The sequence below is a fragment of the Aspergillus eucalypticola genome (assembly GCF_003184535.1).
Source record: "Aspergillus eucalypticola CBS 122712 chromosome Unknown BO83scaffold_16, whole genome shotgun sequence".
In the NCBI taxonomy this organism is placed as follows: Eukaryota; Fungi; Ascomycota; class Eurotiomycetes; order Eurotiales; family Aspergillaceae; genus Aspergillus; species Aspergillus eucalypticola.
In genome coordinates this window covers 43,965-69,196 of record NW_020290290.1, presented here as the reverse complement: position 1 = coordinate 69,196, position 25,232 = coordinate 43,965, and the positions used below count along the sequence as shown (strand labels likewise).

The following is a 25,232-nucleotide window of genomic DNA, read 5'->3' as shown; positions in this document are numbered from 1 at the left end:
TTATTGACTAAGGCGCCACGATTATTGGCAAATGTCTCCGATCGAAGGTCGGCCGTGGCAATATTTCTTTTTCCTGCTTCGTCGCTTTGCCCCGAGGGCCGTTAGTGTTAAACTAAACCCATCTCTCTTTGAGTTACTATTGAGCGACTGCTCGGAAAAGGACCCTCGCTGACTCAACGCCTCCGTACCACCGAACTCAAAGACATAAACTGTATTGTGCGTGAGTCTTCGCCAGTGACAGGCAAACTTCAGGTTCAACGAGGGTGGACAGGAGGACTATTGTTGATGTACGTCCGGGCTTACCTACATACATCTAGCAGCCTCTGGTCCCGGCTGCCATTCGTCCCCTTCCACCCCCAGTCCCTCGACCGGGATGGCCTGCGAGTTCACGGTAGGTGATAATCATCTCGGCCCAATAACGCCCATCCTCCCAATCAGTGGGCAATCACTGGCGCACACATGTTGATTTCGTGCCAACAAGGTGGCTGACGGTGCAGTAGCTCCAAGGTTCATGAGCATGCCACAGGCCTTGCCCCTCGAGGCCAACTAGGTACGACTACTGTACGATTCCCCTCCTAGGAATCCCGCAAGAGCACATCATCCCTCCTTATCTGCATCTCTCTCCTGACGATGATGAAATGATGAGATGATGAAGAGAGTCGATAAGGGTCGAGGCAACTTCACGACTCCCCTTCGTCCTACCATTCTGGGTAAGTCATCATCATGAAGATAGGCATATGCAATCCCGCGGCGCGTTGGCATGTACATGCTGCGGATGTCTCTTCCTCCGTCGTTACAGGGTCCTTTTTCTGTTCTCCTCTTACTTGGCCTTCCCACTTTTTTCCTTGTGACTTCCGTGACCCCACCCGTTTAGATAATTTTAGCAAGGGTCGACAAAGACATTTCCCATAACCGCCAACACGGCTCGTAAAATGGGGAGGGAAAACGTGACAGATCCAAAATTGGTTCTCAACAAACATGCAAGCGCAGGGCTATGTCAGCACCATTGGGGTGGTCACCTCCTCCACGGGGCCGTGCAAAGAAAGGTAAAAAAGAAACCAAAACGGTCTTGGCCCGCGGAAGCTCCCTCGAAGGGGAAAAAGGAAACAGACACACCTCCCTAAAGCAGGCAACGAGCCAGCCAGGCGTAAGGAAACGTTCTGCATATGAAATCCAAGCCCGTGAACTCCACTCCGATGGGGCTCGACAACTCGATTCGCCGGCTATGAAACATATCAGCACCACGGACTTCTGACTCGCAGCTCGCCACGCCAGCGGCCGCAAGCCATACATACTATGTCCAGCGCGTCGCTTTAATGCCTCCAGAGCCAACAATGTCCAGACGGATACGCCGGTTGACGACGTTGGCGCTTAAGTCGCAGCAGCCATGAAAATCTTATTATTAGCACGGCCGTGATGTTTGTGAGGTCACAGAGGAGACACACACGGGAAGCGGATCTGCAGTAGTGTCGATGGTCAGTGCCCGAAATCTTTAGTCAAAGACAACGTAGTCTAGGTAGTAGACTTTTTGTAGACGACTAAAATTCAGCGTCAATAACTTTAAATCCTGCCTGGTTTGATGCGCGCGCTCAATCCCGTCGCTTGAGTCGGCTAGGACAGGGTTGGAAGGGTCGGGAAACCACTGGAGCTTCTTTCCGAATGATTCAACGTTTAGACAAAGAGACAGGATAGGGGGGAAAGAGGTTGGAGGGAGAGGAGAAGCTCTCCTGAGACCCTTTGACCCCTCATGGTCGAGTCATGGAGACTGAAGGAGCTGCATCTTAGTCTACTAGGGTTAAGACTTCCGGCCGCCGACCGGAATGCCCGCTAGCCCGAGTGGGAGAGTGAAGGCGGCGATCCATTCCTCATCGGCGATGGGCTGGCTGCCTGCGAAAAAAGGAACAAAGGGGGTCACGGGATCCATCCGTCATGAAGAAAAAGGAAAAACAGAGAAGCAGATGGTGGTGCCTCGGGAACGTGCTGGTTTATACCAATTACCAACATACCACATAGTATGGGGTTGACACCACCATGTAAGATTTTGACAAAACTGAGGATAAAGAAACGATTCCCCCATCAGCCAACTATACCGTCTTCCCATGGCAGCCTTATCTTTGCGGAACCGAGGTTCTACTATCTAACTTGCGCACTTGGTTTGTTCGCCCAACTCGACTGGGGCCTTCTGGCCTGAGGAGTCGACGAGGGGCCCACCTGACTTGCAACTGCGGCGGGGAGAAAGAACAATGGATTCTGCGGGCGGCCATGGCAGCTGTCATCTCCATTCATGAAGAGGAGAACAATCGGACCCAGGCTCATCTCGATCATTCTCGATCGCGCCAATAAACAGTAGTCCCGAATCTATATATTCGAACTCCAGGAAGTTCCATGCCGATCGTTATCGCTGCCGCAGGGAAGCCGCGTCGCAAAGTTCGTTTCTCATCCAACCAAACATCCAGACCAACAGACGCGCAGGGTAGAGACACCAAATCTATTAGTTCGTCAATAGGTCGCCATCAGCCCTCGGCGCCTACATCCAAAAAGCACACCTCGCTAGATCAGCGCAGCAACAGCAGCGGCGGCATGTATGAACCCCAACCACATCCCGGAGTTCCGGCTTTGTTTCAAGAGCTGCCTTTGCTCCTAGATGCCCTGTGCACCGAGTCCTCTGAGGTCCAAAGTGAGACCGTCAACAAATGTTTGCCCTTCTTGAAAGGCATTCACAACAGCCAGGCAGGTCCTTTCAATCGATTTGGCGTGCCAGCTCTGAATCAGAATGACCACCTTATCTACTTGTACGATTCTTTGGAGGACTATCCAGAGGGCTTCGCTGGCATGGATGCAAGCCGGCCTTGGATGGTCTACTGGGTGCTGGCTGGATTAAGCCTCCTGGGGGAAGATGTCACCAAATACCGTGAACGGTAAGCAATCACTGAGCTGTGCGCTTGGAAACTGCAGATTGATCATGGCTGCTGTGATTCTGGCTCTCAATTGCTGTCTTTCTGTCTACGACCATTGTCTAAGTCCTCTCTTTAGTGTCGTTTCCACGTTTACGCCAATGCAAAATCCTACAGGGGGCATGGGCGGAGGCCACGGGCAACTGTCCCACTGCGCCTCTAGCTATGCCACAGTGCTCGCTTTAGCCATGGTCGGAGGCGAAGAGGCATTCAACCTGATCGATCGGGAGGCGATGTGAGTAATTGCGGTACCTGACTTGAGCATCAATGCATGCTGACCTAGACCAGGTGGAGATGGCTAGGGAGTTTGAAGCAGCCTGACGGCGGCTTTAGGGTCTGCGCGGGCGGGGAAGAAGACGTGCGGTATTTTCTCCCGTTGCTTGCTTCGCATACCCCTTTTGCTTTTTGCTAAATTTTGGTCAGAGGCGCCTATTGCGCCATGGTGGTCCATTCGCTACTAAATTTGCCACTGGAACTACCTTCTGATGCCGAAGCTCGGCAGCACGGTCTTGAGACGTTTACCAGTGGCCTCTCGGAGTATCTGTCGAGGTGTAAGAGCTTCCACATCCCCAAGCTTCCGGGCTAGACTAATCTGGCTGCAGGCCAAACATACGAAGGCGGCATTTCCGGAAGCCCCGGTTCTGAGGCACATGGCGCCTATACTTTCTGTGCTTTGGCATGTCTGTGCCTCATGGGCCCACCAGAAGTGGTGGTGTCGAGGTAAGAGGCCGCATTCTCATGTTCTCCCCGCTTCCGCTGATAACGTCAGGTGCATGGATGTTCCTTTACTCCTGAGCTGGCTTTCTGCTCGACAGTACGCCCCCGAAGGAGGGTTTTCGGGGAGAACCAATAAACTGGTGGATGGCTGCTACAGCCATTGGGTCGGCACCTGCTGGCCATTAGTTCAGTCTGCCCTCAATGGGGTTCAGTCAGCTACAGGTCCGGAGCGGGTCCCTGCCAATCTCTACAGCCGTGAAGGGTTAACCAGATATATCCTTGGCTGTTGCCAGTCCAAGTACGGGGGGCTCCGTGATAAGCCTGGAAAGTACGCAACTCCCTTCCTCTTCCGATCCCTTCCACAGTGTGGCCAGGCTAACGATAACTACTAGGCATCCGGATTCGTACCACACCTGCTACGCGCTGACGGGCTTGAGCTCGGCCCAGTATCATCATTACCATACCACTTCCAGCATCAGCTCTGATGAAGGCTTTGGTTCGGCGTATTCCTGGAAATGCACTCCTATCCCTGCTTTGGATGACGCATCCTCCGACCAGAATGTATTCGATGAGAAGGACCGGTTGAAGGCCTTCCACCCGATCTTCGTGGTACCCCATGCGGCCGCAGAGAATTTGCGGGTATGGTGCGAGCGACGTCCAATCAAGCCCGAGTGGTGATGGGACGGGTGCCGATATCGAGCAGGGGAACTATATCAATGAAAAGTATGTTTTGTACAGTACGACGCATGTAAGAATCAATTGTCCATAAGCTTGTGACACGCATGTAAGATAGTTTTGGCTGGCCTCCGCACTGAGGGGAAGTAGGTTCCAGCCAGGAATCAAAGCAACCAGGAAATGGTAGTCATACAGATGAGATAGCCAGAAGCAGCTACCATGGATGATCAAACTACTGATTCTGTCTGCCTTGCGACGAGATCCGGGGTCAAACTGTTTGGTGCGACATCAGCTGCTCAGAGTTCGACCACTTGGGGTCTTCTCCAGTAGACTCTCTGAAACTAGAAACGCCCGCTGAAACGGTCCCGGCAATGCTCAGACTAGGAACAGTTTTGACTGAGCATTCTCCCACAATTGACCCCATCCCTGGCGCCTCCAAGAATGAACACCACGATAAGTAAGAAAAGAACAAGGCGGCTAAGAAATAGAGGGGAAAGAAACCATGACCCGCCCTCGCTTCCACAAGCATCCAAGCGATACATGTCACCATCGCGACGCGAGGGCCACCAGGAAAAAGGACGGACTTACACACCATGCACAGACACACTGAGCAAATATGCTGCGACCCGTCAATCAGTCAAATGAGGGAAGAAAAGGCAGTGGCCCCACGGGTGTCAAATTGGAGCCAAAGGCCAAATTCCCCGGGGTGGTGCTGAATAAGAGGGAGGAAAAGCCTCTCAGGTTACTCTGCAAGGTTAACTAACCCTCCTCCATTCTCCTCATCCTCTGCTCACTTCGTGTCGAAGTGGCATGGATTCCCCGCCGCACGAAGCGAAATTGCCAACTCATCATTGCATCCGCGATGCCTGCTTGTCAACAACATCCAACGCCTCGACCAATCTGAGCTTGATCCACTCCAGCCAGTTTGGAGCCTATCCGGATTTTTCACGCGGCAGCCGATACATTCCAGGATGATTTGTGAATTGGGGTCTGATAGCAAGAGGCCTTTAGGGACCTTTGTTTTTTCGGGTGTTTTCTACATTTGGGTCTTTAGCCCTCTGGAAGGGTTCAAGGTCATTTAACATGAGGATTACTCAGGAGGCACCCGAGGAAGCGGTCTGCTAAAACTAAGGGAAGCGGATTCGGATGGCTTACCGAGTCGTCGAGGGTCATGATCGTCTCAGCATTGACCCGACCAGAGGGGAGAAAAAATAAGTTACGGTCGAGTCCAACGGGGATTTCTTCCATCATTGGTGGTATTCTTGCTTCCCCTCCAGTAGGGACGATCGGCCCATGGTACAAAGAAGTCCGCCAGCAACCAATTCTCTCTGGTGGTTCCATGCCAGGATTCATCTGCGCGACATCAACCCCTTGTTATGTATCATCAATGTGCATTAGCGGGATTCCACGACGCCTCCTTCCTTGAGTCTTTCTCCCGTGCTTCCATTACGTTCGTTGCGACTTGCTTGACAGGGCGACAGTCGTTGTTCCCTCTACACACTGCGGGGTTTATGGATCCATCTCAGACCGAAGGATCGGGAGGGGAGGGGACGCGCAAGGAAAATGGAGGAAAAATAAAAATTCACAAAAAGACCGCGCTGACTACGGACTGGCGCCTTCTAAGCATGCCCAGAACAACCGGCCCACGTTCTGCAGCAAGAATGGTAGACCGAATCGACCGATTAGCCCGGAAAGCTCTTATCCTGAACAACATGTCAATATGTTAGCCGCCTGGATCGGCGGCGAATTACACGGTGGCCGATGGGCTAGGACGTCCTGGATCTTTTCTGCGCGGGACCACTGGTGAAAAGCCATGCCAGCGCATCAGGGTTTGGACCGCGCTTGCCATGTTGCTTTCTCCAAGCAGAAAGGCGACAAGACGGACAAAGCTAGTGAGGTTTAGAACCGTTTTTGGGAGGAGGGTATTCGTCTATTGCCTTTCTCCTCGGCCAATCTGTGGAGAAGGTTGAAAGAGCCGGTGGAGAGCCGTTCTTTTGATTGAAATGGTTGATTTAATTTTTAATTTTCTTTTTGCTTTTTGGTAATTATTTTTCTCCCCTACGGTGTCTCTCTTGTCGCTGTCTCTCTCTACCCTTTTCCTCCCCTTTAACTGGAATAATTATCAACGACCAGCCCCACCCTGTTTATTTGAGCGGACTATACCTGAGCCAGCATGATATTCTTCGCCTCTCTTTTCTTTTTTTTTTGTTTCTCCTGTCCTCCGCCAGTGTAAGGCATGCTGCTTGACTCTCCTCGGCCGCTAGTTCCTTCCCTCACGGTCCTTCGTACCCTTTGTTTGCATCAATCTATACTAGGCGTTGTCGACCGTCACGGCCCGCTTGTGGTGAACAGGGCTCTTTGGCTATTGTAAAAAAGGAATCACACAAAAATAGCAGCAACCATTGCCCGTCATATGAGAGGCAGCGATTGAGTGACTGAGTGATCATTGGGCACCAACCATCGCTGTCAACATAGACTCGTGCCGGTACCTTTTTGGTGTGACTGCCCAGGATCTGGTGCTGTCTCGATCTGAGCTGGGGCAACGAATACTGGGCCGATACCGTCCAGGGCTATACCTTCCATTGGCCGTTTACTGGTCTTCACGATGTACTATATTCTCTACCTCGCAAGTATGTAGATGATTTCGTTTGCCATTCGTCCGACCTCCCTCTTCCCCCTTCCTCTTGATTATGCCATTGGGTCAGACCAACGCCTCCAAGTGGCCATGCTCGCTGTTTTTCCCACGATTGATGTCAGACACCATGCATGCATGCATGTTGTGGAAAAGCAACAATGGCCGGAATCGAGCCGACGGCGGTGGTGGTGGTTGTTCCTGACTCAAGGCGATGCGATTTCTTATCTACACCTTCTGTGATTTGTCGATCGCTCGGGGAATTTGCGCCCTTCGGAGCGACCGAGCGTTAACACAACGATCCCGATCGTCATCTTTATTTTTACCAGCAGGTTACTAACACATAATGTACAGGTCTCTGCCGACGCCGGCACTGGGCAGATCCCGCCTACGAATCCTATGCTGTTGGGGGCGGCTACACCTGCATCGTCCGAGTCAACAACCGGGAATACCAGACGGAGGACGTTTGTGAATCGAAGACTCTGGCTGAAGAGAATGCAGCGATGCGCGCGTACCTGATTTGTCGCAACTTCTCTGTCAATGACGGCATGTATCCTGCTGGGCATGAACACAGGGGAGGACCTATTCAGGGAATTCCGGTCGCCATTGGCACGGGAAGAAAGGGACGATACGGTGATGAGACGGATATGTCGACTAGTGGCGAGAGCAGAAGTGGTGGGAGCAGTCCGGAGAGTTGTGAAGGAAGATTGGATCGAAGGGGTGTTGGACCGACGAGGGCGCTTGCCTTTGGACAGTAGCAGGAGCTTGGAGCAAATGATTCCCTTCGGGGGATGAGGGGATGGAAGCAGAGGGGATACTGGGATACATGATGATGCTACGATTTACGACATGACTTGAATACCAGATAGATCGAAATGCTTTTCTTTGTTCATGGATATTTGTTGGGTGTCGCTTTTAGCGGTGATGGTATGGATATGGATACGGACGATGGAATTTGGTCATACGGGGAAAACAGAGATTGATTCCAGATACTTTAGTTGGTTGTATTTGGTTGATTGCATGGGTGGCCAGCGATCACTATCTTGGGTGGTGGTTTGATGGATGAGCGCTCAATTGATAAGTTGTATACTTTATGCAGGCGAAATCACCGACCACTCCTACTACTGCTGCTGCTGCGAAGGTACATAGTAGCGGTCTAGACCACCCACCACCTCAAATCATGAATCAAACACCACCACCAACCCTCCTGACCCTGACCTCAGGAACAACACCCCAATGACGCTAAACACCATCATCAACCACATCATAGCCTCCTTAACATCACAAATTAACCTCTGCTTCGCCTCCCTCAACCGAACAATAGACATGACACACGCGTCTCCACAACAGCAACCATCACAGCTGACTCATCATGACGTACGTCATACATTAACTGACTACGTTATGAAGTTTATCTTCCAAGGCACTTCTTCACCTGTAACTCTTATTATTACCCCTTTGACAATTACATTCTAGACTAATCTTAATTCAAAGCTATTAGATTCTACCGGTGTCTTTTACCCCTGATCCCAGCGCAGCTTTCATTCCCCATCTGGTCGATCTATATACATTACCTACTAAAAAAGATAAAGTGCATATATGACCTTCCACTTCCAATAAGCCGATGACGTGACCGCAATGCGGTCAATTCTGGGTCGAGTTCATCGAGTCGGGCTTGCGCTTCCACTTGCGCCTAGTACACAATGGCACGTCTGCAGTGCTTCCCCTGCTATACTAGGCGCTGCGACAACAAGAGGGGGGTATAATGGTACTAGCACGTATATGCTACGTGCTGGCTGTGGTGCAGTCTACACGCCACTGGACCGGAGGTGGTTTCGTACTGGAATCCCTGGCGGCAGTGGGATGAGAAACACCCGAACGAAAGAGCAACTGGAGAGATTGAGACTACGGGATCGCACGGGGGGTGTGCAGGAGGAGCAGAAGGAAGGAGGGGGAAGTTGGAGGAGGCGATGACGAAGGGTATATCTCTATCTCTATTTTGAGATCAAAGGATAGGGATGGGATGCTAATGTGGTTTATTATAGGAAAGCTATTAACCACGCCATCGAGGTTATTCAAGCTACTAATTCCGCTGTCAACTGGGATTCAAGGAGAGCATAAAGGTGTGGTACTTTTAAATTGACTTGATGTGATGTGGTGAATGGGATACTGACAACCCAGACATCGAACCAATCGCCATTCTCGTCCACCCCCAACAACCACTCTCCCACCTAGAACGACTAATCCAATCCGAAGTCCCAGCCATAACAACTGAAGACGGCCAGACTCGCCCCCCAACCGTCTCCTTCATCGCCCTCCAGATCGAAGACCACCCCATCCGGCCCCGAAAAGCCGTCTACGAAGGCACCGGCGCAGAAGTCCACCAGCTCGATGAGATGGGTCGTATCGACGACGGCGAAGGCAAACGAGCTCCCACCGAAGACGACACGTACACGTACCTACGCCGAACGGAGCCCAGCAAGAAGGGCGAGGGATCAGAAGGTGGAGGTGACAAAAGGGAGCAGCGCTTCGTACGCTGGTCTCAATCCACCGAGATCGGCGATTTCATCCGCGACGCAGCACGGGCACGGGAATTCATCGTCTCCGTGGAAGGCGCACCAGCCGGGGTACATCAGATCCGTGTGGCGGTGCCATCGTTCGACGAGCGGACATATTTCCTGCGGATGCGACTACGGAAGGTCTCCGGACGGATCCAGGGCATCGCGGAGATCAAGCACGAGTGTGATGCGCTGGCACACCGGGGCGCGCAGCGGGTGGCGATGGGAGGGCTGGGGATTCTGGCGATGTGGTGGTACTTGGTGTATAGGTTGACGTTTGAGACGGATCTGGGATGGGATACGATGGAGCCGGTGACGTATCTGGTGAGTTTGTCGACGCTGATGGGGGGATATCTCTGGTTTTTGTACCATAATCGGGAGATATCGTACCGGTCGGCGTTGGATTTTACGATCAATGCGCGGCAGAAGAGGCTGTATCAGGAGAAGGGGATTGATTTGCAGCTGTGGGAGTCATTGATTGATGAGGGGAATACGTTGCGCAAGGAGATTAAGAATATTGCGGCGGAGTATGATGTGGAGTGGGATGAGATGAAGGATGAGAGGGATGAGAGGGTGACGGAGGCGTTGAAGCAGGAGAGGACGCAGAAGAATGGGAAGAGAGGAAAAGGAGGTGATGATGAAGAGGATGGAGATTGATCTATACACAGCCCCCATGTTCATGCCCGTTGCATTGCACTCAAGCTCAACCATTTCGAACAGGATCATAATACTCCTTCTTTCCACTGCTGGCACTACTACCAATCCCAGAACTGGCAGCACTACTACCCCCAGCAGCAGTACCAACTGAAGCACCGCCATCATGTCTCACTCCCATCTGAGGAGAACTCGCCCGACCTAGTACATACATACAGCAATAGTTAGCTACTGTACATATAACTCACATACATTTCCATCGCTCACCCCAAATTCCCAAACCCAAACCCAAACCAAAGTAAAAACAACCGAAAAAGAAAAATATTAATAGAAAAAAATATACATACCTTCCTCCCCACCCTGAACACCACCAACAACAACAACTCCTCCCCTCCTCCTATTCCGATTATTCCTCACATCCCTACTCCTGAAAACACTATACAACAACCACCCGGCCACCCAATTCGGCCCATACTCGCCCGTAGTCATCCCACGGGCAAACAACGGTCTCGTAAGGGGGCTCGCGTTCCTCGCTATCTCATTTATGCCCCATCGCTGGCGCTCCGGACGAATGTGGTGCCAGAAATACGGCGGTTTGAGGGTTTTGTAATTGTCTAGGAGGTTGCTGGGGGATTCGTTGAGGTGGTTGTAGGTGGAGATTGCTTCGTCCTGAAAGATACCATATTTAGTAGTAGTTTTGGGGGGTGAGAGAGGAGAGAGGAGAGAGGAGGGTTTGATTTGGGGGAAGGTAGTAGTATGGATGGGGATCTATATCATACTCTCATGGCGCGGTAGTATTGCTCGTGTTGGGGATCGTGTGTCGAGAGGCCTAATGCAGCCATGAATTCTTCTTTGCTGGCGCGGGGGGAGACGGACATTATCCCTTTCTCACTCTCTTATTCTTTCAATGTTTGGGAGAAGGGGGGTGGGGGGAGGGGGTGGTGGATGTGTTTATTGAGGGTTTGGGTTGGGTGGGTGAGGGAGGTGTGGTAGGTGATATAAGTATGTAGTGATATCTCACGCCACTAAGTAGGTACTGTAGGTACTATGTCCTCTCAAAAATAAGGAAGGGATTGACTGTAAGGGTATATGTATCAAACAGGGATAGCGATTCCGGTTTCGTCTGCAGTCACACGGATTCCCGAGGGGACAGTGCTTGCTTGCTAGCTTGCTTGCTGTTGCTGCTTGCTTGGGTGATTGTTGATTGATGGTTGATTGTACTCAGGAGAATATGTTGCTGTCCCGTCGGATCAGCACATGTATGATCAATCAATAGACAATATGAAATGAAGGAATTAAATGATATACTCTACAAAAAATCGGCAAGTCCAGGTGTTATTGTCTTGTATACTACATAGCTTAGCCATCTGCAGCACAGCCGTTGTCTGCTAGTCACGGATTCAATTTGTGAGACTAAGAATAAGAACAATGTCTCCCATATGATCCAACTTATCGCACTGCTATAATCATCAGATACCACCGCTGCATTGCCAGGGGCAAGAAAGATACCCGTCGTCCTACTCAGCTAGTGAATAGGTAGTATGTAGCTATCCGTTTGTTGGGACGGTACTCTATATGTCATGCTCTCTCGGATCATCCCACGACTGACCGACTGACGGGAACAAGACGTAGTTTGTCTGACCGCGGTCTCGTGAGTACTCGGTGGGTGTATGTTCTGAGGCATGATATTCGATATAAATCGAACAGACACACGCACAGAATGCAGGTAGGCAGATAGGACAGGCTGTCAATGTAACCCGCACCTTTCCCGTCCAGCTTTGGCAATTGGTATGGATGGATGGTAGCACACCGGCACCCACCGTACGGGTGTCGAGGAAGAGAAACTGGATGGAACAGTCCCTCTGTATGCTCCGATTCCTTTTCCTTCTCATGATGGCAGACGGTAGGGGCTATCAACACAACCCCATGATCACCATCATCACTCCCAACCATCTGTCGTGCCACGGACCCTGTCCCATCCCGCCAGAATCCAAGTCGTGTCTGTGTTGGCTTTTCCGAGCCATGAACTAGGCAGCTAGCTAGTAGCTACAGTAACTTCTGGAGGAGGTGGATGAGGTGGTGGTGGTAGTGGTGGCTAACCCTACCATCCCTGGCAGACGCCCCCGCTAACGGACGAACAAACGCCCCAGTCTGGTTTAAAAGGGTCCTGTCTTCGACCGAAATGACAACCCATCACTTCGTCTCTCACCCCCAGAGGAAGAGAAATATAAAGACGATCCCGTTGATCGTTTGCTAACCCCATCGAGTCCTTCCTCAAGGGATGAAGATTTGTTGTTTACAGACATCCGGATGCCGCCGTGATCCGGAGCGGAGGTCAACGCTGGGACAATCCCAAGGATACGACAGGCACCTTCAGCTCATCTCCCGAACGTTGCTCAGCCTGGTCCTTGTGTAAAGGTGCATGTGAGGCAACGGTTGTACATACTCAAGTATGTCCGACAATCCACGGCAGAACTCCCGTCTGGTAGCCCACGAACTTGCTACCGGACCCGATAAAATCGACTCAACTACCACCTACTGATATCTATGATCTAGGGAGGGTCGGATGAGGTGATCGATGCCACCACCTACTCCCTTTCATCTGTTGTTCCTGAGCTGAAGCTACCAGGGGTATTTGCTCAAGTTCGATGGTCGTCCAAGCACACCCAGCCCCCTGGCTCGCAACGACTACCCGATCATGCCACAAGGCAATGTGCATGCGACATCCGCCCTCCAAGGGTGGTCTTGCACCTAGGCTAACCAAGGCAGGACGACCAGTATCATATCATCTACCTTTTTTGTTGTGATTTTCTTTCTTTTGTTCTGGTCCTTCATATTCCTTTTAGTTCATGGTTCATATACATTTCTAGGAAAATAAAGCCCGGGCCAAGACAAGGGGCAAATATAGAAATAAATCATCAATTCCCGCGGCAAGATCGACGCTTGTCTTCCTGCATGTTTCCGCAGTCTTAGGAATAGCTGTGTGGTGATGATGCTGTCACTTGGTGATCTCGATTTCATTGATCTCGGGCGGAGCGTGTGGCCTCGCTCTCGCGCGTATATTCAGTTAACTGACACAGAATTCTCGCCTGATTCTACCCTGTCCTTCTGTTTCTGTTCGTCCTGAAGTTTAAGCGGATTCCTCGTCTTCGCCATAGTACTTGCGCAGGAAAGCCTCGACCTCCTTGTAATCCTCCTTCACCTGGGTCAGGGTCTTCTCGATGCGCGAAAGGGAGGTCTTCTTGTCCGGCTCATCCGTCGAACCGGTCTCGTCCTTGCCGGCTCCGTAGTGTTGAATCTTCTCGCATGCATCCTTGACCTTGGTGAGTCCGAGAGTGGCTGATGAACCTTTCAGGTAGTGTCCCAGAGAAGACAGGTCGTTCAGATTTTCTGCCTTCCTATAGGCTTGATTAGCGCGATTACCACAACGCAAGCGGCGCAATCACTTACAAAGCATCCTCCATCTTGATAAATGTGCTCTCAGCCTGATCGAAGAAGCCAAACACAATACCCTTGCTGAAATCTCTGTCGCTATCGTCGTCATCCATCTCCAGAATCTGCTCGAATGTGCTCTCATCGATACTCCCCCTCATCTCCGCCAATGTGGAAGGGATTTCCTTAGTCTCCTTGGGCTTGGGGAGGTCAGCATCAACCTTGGCTTCAGTGTGCGGCTTCGCGACACCTACAGGCTCCTCCACGGTCTTTGTAGTAGTGGTGGGCGCCATGATGATGTGATAATACGAGACTGGGTTCTCGTGTGTTGAGTCAAGAATCAATGTCGTTTCGACTTAGAGCAAACGTCTCGAGACCACCAAGAGTCAGTGGTCCTTTGACAAGCTGCGTGTTCGGACTCTGTGGGTCAATCTAGCCGGCTGTTCTCCGGGCCCAAGCTGGCAAGCAGCAAACACGGAAATACTGAGAATTACACGGAAAGAATCTGCAGGCTAATCCCATGTCAGCGGTGGAACACGAACCGAACGGCGACGTTACAGCTGCTCGAATCGATCGTGATGTTGCCCTACGCAATAGGGGTATTACGAGGGTCAGGCAAGCCAGCCCAGGGACAAAGAATAAAACCGGGAGATATACAACGAAAGGAGGGGGAATGAGCACGCAGACACACACAGAACACAGAACTGGGGAGGCCAACAGTTCGTCTTTTGGTATGATTGCCTCGTGAGTAAGAAAGATAGGAAAACGATAAAAGTCAGGAGGGGTCGATGAGGGGAATGAAGAAAGAAGATAGAGAGAGTTCAAGAGCAACACACAAGGTAATCTAGCTATGTGAGGCTGAGGGAATGTTTGAACAAGGATGTACCTGCCACCAGGGAATGGGGAGGGGAGGGAGAAGGGGGTATTAGTGGGAATGAGTGAGGCTGGGAGGGGAGGGGAGAAGAAGAAGAAGAAGAATAAGAAGAAAGTGATTGTGGAAAGAGAGGCAGCGGGTAGAAGGGAAGCACAGATATCAATCCACCATCACACACCCAGATGGGATGGATCCACCTTTGGAACGAGCAAAGGGAACAGCTGTCTGGATCAGGAGGGACGAGGGGGAGGGGCAGTGATTGTCCGAGGGGGAGGAAGAGGATGAGCAGCCGAGCAATGATGGGCTGGGAAAGGCGCTAAGCAGAGCAGCAGAAGGGGGGTTTTGCCCACCTGGAACCAGTTCCGTCCACCGCAGTTTAAGAAGCTGAGGTTATGCCTTTGGGTATATGAATCGAAAAAGAGTATGGCAGCAACCGCGGAGGTGGCAATGGTCAGATTAAACTTAGATTAACGGGAACCCGACGGTAAGGCGAGTTAAGGTGAGGCAGAGTGGGAAAGATGAATGTTCCCGATTAGGACAAGTGGATAAGATTATAGAAGAGAAGGCAGAAGAAGAAGAGAAGGGGGAAAGCGAAGCTTGAAAGTGGGAGGGAATAAGAGGAGAGGAGAGGAGAAGAGGAGAGGAGAGGAGAGGGAAAAGAGAGGGAGGATGAGGTAAAAGGAAATGACGATGCTGATGGTTGGTTGCACTCTGTGTGTGTGAACCTCTGCTCTCCTTTCCCTTTTGGCTTGTTTTTTTTTTCTCTCTTTTTCTATTTTTTTCCTATCGAGTTTATTTATTTATTTCAGAAAAAAATTCTTTCTTTATTAATTTTTTTTTTCTTTTTCGAATTTTTTTTCGCTGGGTTTAATCTTTTCTGGTTAGGCGCGCGCCGTCAAAAGGAACCAGAAAGTGGAGGGGAACGAAAAAGAGGAGGGGAGCAAGTGGGCTGGGCTGGCAGCCGATAGACACAAGAACTGACTGACACAAGAGCAGCAGATAGGGAGAGGAGGGAGGAGAAGGAGGATAACCGATGGGAGGGAAGAAACGAAAATGATCACAACAACAAGACCCGGACTAGAGGCAAGGTACAGGCCTGATCAGACTGTATAATTACTAGGAGTCAAAAGTAAGTTGTGTCCCACCAATACCCTTGGAGAGTCCCATACCAGTAACCTCCAAAAGTGAAGGATGATGATTGTGACCTTTTCACTTCAGTAATTATGATTAGGAATTTGGGCGCTATTGCGGGAATGAATAATACGGTGGGCCAGCCCTTGATGGGACAAACCGAGGGGGAACCACGATGCTTCAGCCTTCAGCGCCTTCTTCCTCAACTGACAGGCCCGATGTTCAGCCAGAGCGGTCAATTCATTGGACACCGGCACGGTGGGCTGCAGCAGTCATACAGAAAGGCACCTAATGAACGGCAAAAGACAATAAAGGGAGCCACTGACCGAGACAAACAATGAGTGGTCTCGGAAAGCTTACAAACCGTCGTGGTGGTGGGGAAGAAAATCAATATTGCAGAGTAACCACGATGATCAACCGACGAGCAGAAAAACGCGCGAACAAGAGAAATTTCCAGAGGGGTAGAGAAAAAGGAGAGCGGGACTCTGGCAGCGTTTTAAGCAGCCGATGACGAGATCCTCTGGCGTCATCTTCTCGCGCGTCTTTGATGGTTAATCCTTATTTCAACAAAACTGTTCCCTACTTGAACCGCGTTGTGTACAGCGATCTTTGTCACCGTGAAGGGAAAGGATTTTCCCTCTTTTCTTTTTTCTCTTTCACCATCCTTTAAGGTAGGTAGGTAGGTAGGTAGGTAGGTAGGTCTACTTCACCCAGATCCAAACCGAACGCGATCCCACGTCTCGAGACTAGAATTTGCCGGGAGAAAAAGCCTCAAAATATCCAGGTCAAACATCCCACATAAGTGAGGGCCGCTGATTGGCCCGTCCCATGTGGGGAAGGCGAGACCAGAGGGAAAAGGGTTAAGAAGAAAAGCGGGCAAAAACCAACCCATGCACAATGCCATCTCCCCTTCATCCCAAATTTGTTGAACATTGTAATGCCTGTGCTTGTTCAGTGTCCAGCCAGTCATCAGCGCTTCTTTACAGAATCATTCCAGACCCCAGTTCTGCCACGATGTCTTACTTCCCCTCTTACCTTCTGCGAAAGGATTTGTACCGACCGCCCTATTCTCGGGCCAAAAGGGAGCCAATCCGACCTCCACTCTGAATGATGCACGCTGAGATCATAGGACCACAACTGACGTAGGGTGTCCGCCCTCCCGATTTTTTATCAGTCGGCCATGAGCGTCGATCCCCACCACCGCACCACCTCCAGCCTCTGAACGGTTAACAGGCATCATCACATCGCGATCACGACTTGCACGTGGATGGCACCTCGTTCCTTCACGGTGTCTTTCATGGTCGACCGAATTAGCTAGAATGTCAACGTGCCTCGGAATGGCAAACGAGGGGTGATGCGTCTGGTGGGCGGAGACGGAATGGAAATAACAGTATTATCGTGCTGAAGGATTGTCCTCTGCCTGGAGGCAGTCATGCAGTGGTGCCGTCCACCAATCTCACCGGGGACGTTGCGAATTCAGTTGACAAATCGACCGTAAACCCAGTCACCAGGTTTGTCGCGTCGGAGCCGAATCTGGGCCCTGTTCACTCACCTGTTACGACATTCCGAAAAAAGAGAGGGTTCTGGGCCCCTTCAGGGGTCAATCAAATAAGCTGTACCGGACGTACACACGCTGCAAGACCAAACATAGGCAATCGGTGACTGAACCAAAGGCGATGCGACAAGGAAGCCCTTCCAACGCTGTGATCCTTCTTCCGTCTTCCGTTGCGGGGGGTTTATAAGCTAAGACGAGAAGGGAGAGAGCGTAGAGCAGAAGAACATCCCCTAGAGATCCGTTTCATACCGTAGGAATTTGTGCCAGCGGAGGAATGGAAAGGGGCCCATTGGGCATTCGACGTTTGAATTTTGCATAAAGAAGGGGAAAAAAAAAAAAGAAAGAAAACTCGGGCCAAATTCCGAGAGAACTGCTACAGCAGTGGTCAATCTAATGATTCTATATAAGTACTTCATGTTGGGGAATGGATCTATATTCTATATTCTATTTACAGACACATCGTCATCGCAGATTCTGATTCTTTGGTATTGCGAGGCGAGGCGATTCAACGAACAGTCGAGGAAAGGTTCTTTTTGGGTCTGGCTGGGAAGAGTGAGCCTATCAGAGTGCTCCATACCTAAAAAGTGACATCATAGAGGGGCAGAACTGCTGCCAATCAAAAGCGCCGCTGACGTTGGCGGGGTTATTGCCAGGCGAACCAAACTAAGCTTGGACCGCCTTCCAGACACTTCGGCCGCAAGTCGCTCCTTCCCTATTTTGCTACTTTTCACCCCAAGGGTCACAGTCACTGGACAGCATTGTGTAACTCCCCATTCGTGTACGATTGTAAATTAATTCTAGTTCTCCTTTTCCCCCGTCGGCGGTTATCTCCAGAACAGACTATCCGCGGAGGTATCCAGCAAAAGTAACACTACGTACTAACTAAGGGCTCCTCTGTATACTCTCTAGTACGGACTCACCCACGCGATCGATAGGGCGAGTCATGCCGGGGAAGCGACTCGAGGTTCCCCTGTCTCGGGCTCTCAACGCCAGTCCATGTTCCGGGCAATTCTCGCCGTCTGCCTCCCGCTGATCGATCCACTGCCACTTGAATTAGGAACTTCTGGGGCTCCAATCTAAACAGCCTATCATGCTCCCGACTACCCTTGTTCAATGTACCATGTGTGAAAACCCAACGCTGCTTCTCGAAGGAATCCTTCTCGGAGTGGGCCGGTCGTCTGTCTCGGTCATCATCTTCATTTATGGTCATGGATTTTGTATCAGGCATGAAAGCCATTCTTTAGACTGACAAATCATACTTTACCCATCATCACAGCATCACTTGCACAGATGCCAGCAATTTGCTTTCACTTCAGCTGAATCTTTGACATCAGGCATACAGTTCATCATCTGCCCTCTCTCAAATCAGATGAAAATCTCACCCGCGTGTGATCAGTATACATCCATCATACAGCATGCACTGCACTAGCGGGGGGGTGTCTCACGAGCCATGACATCAGCCTGCATGAGGGGAGAAGTTTTGTTGTCCCATTATTTTTCCGTCAGCCTGTCCTCAATTGGGACCCCTCCCTCCACTGCAGCCCCTATGGGGTATGCTATAGTAGTGTCCTACTTTAGTCTGACAGTACAACGTCCTCTTCGGGCAAGGGGGAGGCTAGAGCCATCCACTTATCAGCCATCCAGCCCATATGGATTAGGTGACAGTATTGTGTGACCCGAACATGGTAGGTATATCCTCGACCATCCACTATAACAGTAATATAGTTCACCGACTCTTAGTAGTATACCCCTTCTCGATACCACCCCAGTATGGGGGTATCTACGGTGGCGCCTATGGTCTGATCTCAATCTCTACTTTGACACCCAAACCCTCAACCAAATTTCACAAAATAGTCACATGAGCACGAACCCACCAGCTTATGGGCCCAGAGCATATACTATTCCTCCCTTACTTGTCCCGTCAGAGTAAGTACCATAGTAAGGGAAATCCCGCATCAGGAACCACAATCATTCGCTGGAATGTTTCTCCGGACGAACTAAACCAGACAACGACTAGTTAGACATCTCGGGACTGCTGCATCTAAAAAAACTAAGTAGATAGCCACAATGATGATCTTGTTTCATTCGACCTGCGTTTCAGATCTATCTCGCCTAAACTCCCCCGAGACCGACGCCAGTGGCGAAACAACATACGTGGTTTTTGATCCTAATACCTGCCTGTTAAGGCTTGGCTGGAGATAGAATTCAGCCTGTGCGGCGCTTGGCTTTCCTAGTGGGAAGTACTTTGCCGAGTTGAAAGTACCGTGTGCCTTGATTTGAACTATATGTGTTGGAACTATATGTGACCCCCAACTGGAGAGAAGGATGGTGGTAACATTGAATAACTTGATCTACCAGCAAAGCCCGAGAAACGAAGTAAATCCCGATATCAAATTACTAAAGATTGTATGACAGTAGGGAAAGTGATGGGTTAACGCTAACTGCTAGTACTAATGTGCTTATAACATGGAGTAACTTATAAACAAAGAACTGTATAGGTAAGCTTGGAATCTTGTCAGGACATTTCCCATCGTACCTCTAGCTCCAACCGTACAGTGTCTTGAACTAGCCTTGTTATACCAGTCTATACCCCTTCTCGTGTTACTTAATTATGAACAACGAATGACAACGAAGTCATAGACACATATGGTTACGAGTGGACTTCGCATCCCATCATTGATTTCCTGGTAACCTAGCTGCTACTATCAACTAAGTATCAATAGTAGAGCGGTGAAATGTAGCATATATATGGTACTTATCGTGTATAAGACCCCAGATACCATATATTCCTTATACCGAGAATAAACATTATAGATTAGAGGTACAAATAGAAAATTTTGACTGCCAGCTTCAACAATAGAATAAATAATGATCTCCATATCATTTCCCCTCCTCTTATTCTTTCTATTATTGTAACAACAAGCAGCTTCCATTTCATATACCGACATATAGATCAATCAAGCTCAAGAACAATCTGACACAGGAAATACTACAATCTTCTCTCAATTGAAAGCACACCAATCCCCATGATGATCTTGAAATTACTAGTAATTCATATTTCGGAAAGATTCCCATCATATTATTTACATCCTAAAAACCATCCACATGGCTTGAATAAATAGGAAGAGTAATATTATATCTATACTAGAAGTACATAATCATCATCACCATAATCATTATTCCTGAACACTCACCCACTACATATTTTACAAACGCCAGTTGCATACTTCCCCCGACACCAAGTCAGACTCAATTATCAGAAACACTCTTTTCTTTTCTTTCTTTTCCTTTATCACTGTCTACTTACACAATAAAACTATCCTATCTACCATGAAGTATATCCACCTATTTACAGTTATATTGCGTCTACATCAAAGAAACATTGGGAAAAAAAAAAAAAAGTATCATACAATATGTCCAGATCAGTCGCCTCTCATCAGTCACAATTTGTCAATTCTACAATTCCCTTGCTCTCTTAATTTCTAAACTCAGCGATAATCCAGTCTGTTGTCAAATTTATAGTATACTTGAAACTTCACTGTTGCTAGCATGATGATGTCTGTCTGTCTGTCTGTCTGTCATATTCAAAACTGATGATTGGGTAATATCACATCTACTACTTAGCTAGTGCTTGTTGCCTACTATCTAAAGAAGGCTGGGTACGGGAATTTCATCCCTTGGTTCTTCGTCTGTTTACTAGCTCCTTGCGGTTCCCGGCTAAGTAAGATCCAAATACTGAGCATAGGCTTCCCAAGGTACTGATAAATACGATGAATGCTTCGGGTAGTGCGTGGTATTTGGTATGCTTCAAGTAAGTATGAAGTGGGGGGAGTATAGGCGGGGTTCTTCCAATTATTTATTCCCTCTCTTTCATTGTCTTCCGGTTTGGGATGGTGAGGTTCAAATTCCCTGTCTTACAACGTACTGTAGTTACTGGAGTGGCAAGATAAATCATAGATGGGAGCTCTACGGTGTTGTTTTGCCGGATTTCTAACTGTTTCTGTATTACTTCTTCTCTATTTTCATGTCCTAGTGAAAGTGATACTAGGATTGGTTCATGTGAATGGTTGTATTAGACCTTCCGGTTTGCTGATCTACTCTGTGTACTTACATTGCTTGAGGACATTGGTGGACATCCGCGGAGTAGCGAGTAGGGCTGAGTTAGTGATTCTGGAGATATGTGGTTGACATATTCTTAGATTTTGAGATACTAAACTGGTAAGAACATAAAATTGGTGAGCAAGACATCATAGATGAATAACAAGGAATTGGTCAGATTGTTGTCATTCTGCTGGTAACAATGCTCGGGGGAATTTCTGACATGATATCGTAATAGCCGCCAGCGGGTAAGAATAGAATAACAAACCAGACTAAATGCACAAAGTGAGATAGACGTCAGAAACTGGCCTCAATGATGCAGTCTTGTAGCATGATTATGCCATACGCCCTGCGTAGCTGACTTATGACAGCATCTGGAATCCGCTTGTGAAATATCAACACTTGAAATTTAGACATATTAGCAGACATCAATTCGAATTGCATATTCAGCTTTGGGAGCCGGGGAATATAGTGTTGTGCTATTCTCAGAATGCAATAGCTCTCTGGCCACGAAACACATCCTGAACCTGTCGCTGTACCTTCTCAAACCGCATAAAAGCGCAGGATTCACTCTCAAGGTGGTTGAACAGAGCAGCTATGGTTATAAACTGCTTCTTACACTTTGCGTTTGGACAATGATACAGCTTCTGCTTGTGCACAGGCGAATTGAGATGTTGATTGAGTGCGGTCAAACTGTTGAATCCCCGATGACACAAGTAGCACTCCCAGTATTCGCCGTTGTATGCACGGGAATTAGCCTTGTATTGAATGTTGTCATCTGTATTCCATTCAAGCAGCTTCCTTGTAATGACGCCCTGGGTGTCACGGCTGCGAACAAATTTGTAGATAGTTTCGCGATTGAGACCTACAGCACGCTTGCAGGAGCCGGTTTCAAGGTGGTGGGCAACGCCAGTGGCTGTAGTAAAAGCAGCGTTGCAGAAAGGACAGAGAATGTCTTGACCGCGGTGGATTTTCGAATTTAGGTGCTACAAGCGAGGTCTGAGTTCAATGACGATGTTGGAAGATATAGAAGGCCTTACCATCTTGAGGTTATTCGCAGTATCGAAACGTCGGCTACAGGGGTGGCAGTAGTTCTTGTAATGGGACTTGGCCCGCATATGCTGTTCAGCAGCACCTTCCGTATGGAACATCTGTGTGCAAGTCTCACATGGCCATGTTGGAGCCCAATGGTCCATTGCATTCATGTGCTGATCCGCTGACGTCTGGTTGTAGAACTTCCTTCCGCATGTCTCGCAAGGTATCTTGGGAGCGTGGTGTCCATACTCATCCATATGTTCCTCCACTTCCCATTGAGTCAAGAATTGATCATCGCACGTTTCGCATTCGTACCGCACGCCCCAATGGCCCGTGTCGTTCATGTGCTGGCGACAGGCATACCAGCTGTTAAAGTAGCCGGGGCACGTTTCACAGTCGTACATTGTGGCTGTAGAGGAGCGTCTGGGAAGCAATGATGCTGCCGGGGGGGGGGGATTATTCTCGCCTCAATGTTGTGTGTCAAGCGCGAAAGCCAGAAGAACAATGTTGCCTCAAGGGTGGAGGGGCAGGGACCAAGAACCACTGATGCAGCAAGTGAATATTCGAGTGAACCAAGCTAGGAAACTATAAGCACCTGATCTGCAACCTTATCAGAGGGTGCAACGAGAGCGATCGGAACAGAGGTTCAAACAAATCAATGAACTAAGGGTGAGTGAATGATGGAGATGAGGGGGGTGAGTTCCGCTACGATCGATCTATCAATCTTCAGCATGCGGCTGAGCACTAAACTGCCCCTTGCAGTGATGTTGAGCAGCGACGACGGACATGCATTTGTACGTGTTCTGTCTTTAAGTAGGTAATCAGACGTGTAGGCAACATGCGTACAATCAACTCATCTATATCTACCGCATTGGAGATGTAAACAAACATCAAACATCTGGTCGGTGAGACCCGCTGACAGCTGCCATTCTTCGGAGACAGCCAGTTACCGCCCATAAACCACTTTTTTGAAGCTCCCGCCTAAATCGGTCCGTTGGCTCATTGGTTGAGTTTGGAAAACCGGAGGTTGTGGGTTCGAGTCCCATGTAGATCGTTTCCATTGGTCTATTGGCTCAATGGTAGAGCGCCGGTCTCCTATGACGGTTCCGGTTTTTTGCTTCAGACTCTTGCTGATTCTGTCCACCCTCACCGGCATGAGTGCTTGACGCTGGGGTCTTTTAAGGTATCTTCAGGGAGGTAAAATAGAGCTGATGCGTTGCCCCTTCCGTCTTGATGCGAGTGCCACTGTCGCGCCAAAGCTTAGGGTGCAATCGCCGTGCATATTTTCCGATCCGTGTCACCACCGTGCCGATTGAACAGAGTGCTGAACTTAGGATCTCTGTTGCTACAAACCTCAACTATTTATCATCTTGGCAACCTTGTGGTCAAGTCCAACATCTACAACGAGGATGGCCAAACCCACAACAAGCCCATTATGCCTAGCTATTGAGTGGGGACGGTAATCACACCGACAGCAGCTTGCCCGCATGCGCCTTGCCGGCGAGTTATGACTGGTTTGTTGATTGAAGAGCGGGATGATCACTCAACGGGATTGAGAATGGTACCACCTTTCTTTGTTTATCTAAAGCCATCTCTAGACCCTAAAGCAGAAGAAAGTTCCGAGCCACGGTAACCATGAATGGAAGGTCTTGCCTGTCCTGCGAGCTAGGGAATGGAACGCGATAGAGGTAGATTGTTGGGTCATCATGCCCTCCACAACAGAAGAATCACTAGTTCGTATTGGAGAAACTTTCCCAATAGTCGCCCAATGCAATAGATTGTGTGGCACCTACGCATGCTCAACCACGATGGATGATGACGCAGCCAAGGGACAGTTATCAAGAGAGGGAGATTTGAAACATAACTACTAGTACTAGTGAGTAGAGAATAGTAAATAGTGATGATGCAAACGATGAGCTGGTATATGAGGGTGGAATGCATGCAGTCATGGATACGATTCAGTGGGTTGCCGGCCGGGCCAAAAGCGGGGCATTCCGGATGCGACGATCACCTGACCCATCTCCAGCCGCTAGCGATGGCCTAAGGCCACTTCCCGAGGCCGCGCCGTCGAGATAACAGCTGGAGAGGATCCCCTTCCCCCATCCCTCCATCCTCCGATAAGAAATGCCCCCAACTCACACGTCATCGCCGTTGTTGCCGCCGCAAGGCCAGTTGTCGCATTACCTCTCTGATCACCCACCAGTTCACCCGGTGAGATGATACGAATTATCAATGAGAAGGCAACCAATATATAGACAACAGAAAAGTCCGAGTTTCAACGGGTTCTATTTCAGGAACACGGCTGCGGTCTGGATTGGGTCGGGCTGAGATACCGACTGGTGGCGTCAGTGGCGGGTACGGACGGAGTCGTCCTGTCCGCTCGTAGACGCTTCCCCCGGACTGATATCAGGCCCCGGCAACCAACTGGCTTCGATTCCCCCTCCCATGGCAGCAGCAGTGCCTACCACATGGGATCAGGCTTTGCCTGTTGTTCTAAGTTTTGCAGACAGAATTTTCGTATGCGCTAACCTCTCTTTCCTTTCAGCGACCATTCCCGTAGTTGTAAACCCAATAACAGGTGGCTGCCGTGGGAGCCTGAGTCAACCCAACCAGAACCTTTCTAGTAGATTCTCCCTCCCAAGCGCTTCCAGCAACGAAGCGTATTGGAGAACCAAATGACGCAGACCAGGCGGATTCCGGCGCAATAGCCGGATGGCAAGGGAATCTCCCAGGAGGTGCCAGAAGCGTCGCCCGAAAGGTACTTCGTCTGACAGGCTAACACCGCTCGGGCTAAGGTCCCTGCTGCTCTTTTCCCTTTATTGCGACTTGACCTCTAACCCATTCCCTTGCATCACGTTATCTCACTGACCGAACCTCTGACTAAGGCGCTTCGCCTCCGCCTCCCCTCATTCACCTC

The 25,232-nt window shown here is 49.7% G+C and overlaps 8 protein-coding genes across 8 annotated transcripts; 3 read left to right on the top strand and 5 right to left on the bottom strand.

The window, feature by feature from the left end:
* The first annotated feature begins 1,998 nt into the window (after positions 1-1,998).
* BO83DRAFT_438244 (CAAX farnesyltransferase subunit beta RAM1) lies at positions 1,999-4,531 on the top strand. Its single transcript, XM_025536079.1, has 7 exons — positions 1,999-2,918; positions 3,034-3,189; positions 3,243-3,317; positions 3,378-3,505; positions 3,557-3,674; positions 3,724-3,999; positions 4,064-4,531. Exons 1-7 carry the CDS (start codon positions 2,386-2,388, stop codon positions 4,347-4,349), a joined length of 1,572 nt encoding a protein of 523 aa, XP_025386870.1. The 5' UTR covers positions 1,999-2,385; the 3' UTR covers positions 4,350-4,531.
* Positions 4,532-6,512: 1,981 nt separating this feature from the next.
* On the top strand, positions 6,513-7,904 carry BO83DRAFT_55120 (uncharacterized protein). Its single transcript, XM_025537423.1, has 2 exons — positions 6,513-6,976; positions 7,333-7,904. The coding sequence occupies exons 1-2, from the start codon at positions 6,952-6,954 to the stop codon at positions 7,734-7,736; spliced, it is 429 nt and encodes a 142-aa protein (XP_025386869.1). The 5' UTR covers positions 6,513-6,951; the 3' UTR covers positions 7,737-7,904.
* Positions 7,905-8,616: 712 nt separating this feature from the next.
* On the top strand, positions 8,617-10,438 carry BO83DRAFT_408982 (uncharacterized protein; the record flags this gene model as incomplete). Its single annotated transcript, XM_025534098.1, has 3 exons — positions 8,617-8,935; positions 9,024-9,101; positions 9,160-10,438. The coding sequence occupies 3 exons, from the start codon at positions 8,617-8,619 to the stop codon at positions 10,191-10,193; spliced, it is 1,431 nt and encodes a 476-aa protein (XP_025386868.1). The 3' UTR covers positions 10,194-10,438.
* A 76-nt stretch (positions 10,439-10,514) lies between these two features.
* On the bottom strand, positions 10,515-11,115 carry BO83DRAFT_362931 (uncharacterized protein; the record flags this gene model as incomplete). Its single annotated transcript, XM_025529548.1, has 2 exons — positions 10,970-11,115; positions 10,515-10,859 (listed from the first exon to the last, which is right to left on the bottom strand). Exons 1-2 carry the CDS (start codon positions 11,066-11,068, stop codon positions 10,515-10,517), a joined length of 444 nt encoding a protein of 147 aa, XP_025386867.1. The 5' UTR covers positions 11,069-11,115.
* Positions 11,116-11,622: 507 nt separating this feature from the next.
* On the bottom strand, positions 11,623-12,186 carry BO83DRAFT_55004 (uncharacterized protein). The gene is made up of 3 exons (XM_025537421.1): positions 12,059-12,186; positions 11,700-11,862; positions 11,623-11,647 (listed from the first exon to the last, which is right to left on the bottom strand). Exons 1-2 carry the CDS (start codon positions 12,080-12,082, stop codon positions 11,716-11,718), a joined length of 171 nt encoding a protein of 56 aa, XP_025386866.1. The 5' UTR covers positions 12,083-12,186; the 3' UTR covers positions 11,623-11,647; positions 11,700-11,715.
* Positions 12,187-13,320: 1,134 nt separating this feature from the next.
* Positions 13,321-13,915, bottom strand: BO83DRAFT_315617 (Hpt domain-containing protein; the record flags this gene model as incomplete). Its single annotated transcript, XM_025527630.1, has 2 exons — positions 13,321-13,588; positions 13,641-13,915. The coding sequence occupies 2 exons, from the start codon at positions 13,913-13,915 to the stop codon at positions 13,321-13,323; spliced, it is 543 nt and encodes a 180-aa protein (XP_025386865.1).
* A 4,104-nt stretch (positions 13,916-18,019) lies between these two features.
* On the bottom strand, positions 18,020-18,397 carry BO83DRAFT_379282 (uncharacterized protein). The gene has a single exon (XM_025531469.1). The coding sequence runs from the start codon at positions 18,390-18,392 to the stop codon at positions 18,099-18,101; it is 294 nt and encodes a 97-aa protein (XP_025386864.1). The 5' UTR covers positions 18,393-18,397; the 3' UTR covers positions 18,020-18,098.
* A 3,368-nt stretch (positions 18,398-21,765) lies between these two features.
* BO83DRAFT_399689 (C2H2-type zinc finger protein) lies at positions 21,766-22,719 on the bottom strand (the record flags this gene model as incomplete). Its single annotated transcript, XM_025533340.1, has 2 exons — positions 21,766-22,266; positions 22,321-22,719. The coding sequence occupies 2 exons, from the start codon at positions 22,717-22,719 to the stop codon at positions 21,766-21,768; spliced, it is 900 nt and encodes a 299-aa protein (XP_025386863.1).
* Positions 22,720-25,232: the final 2,513 nt, after the last annotated feature.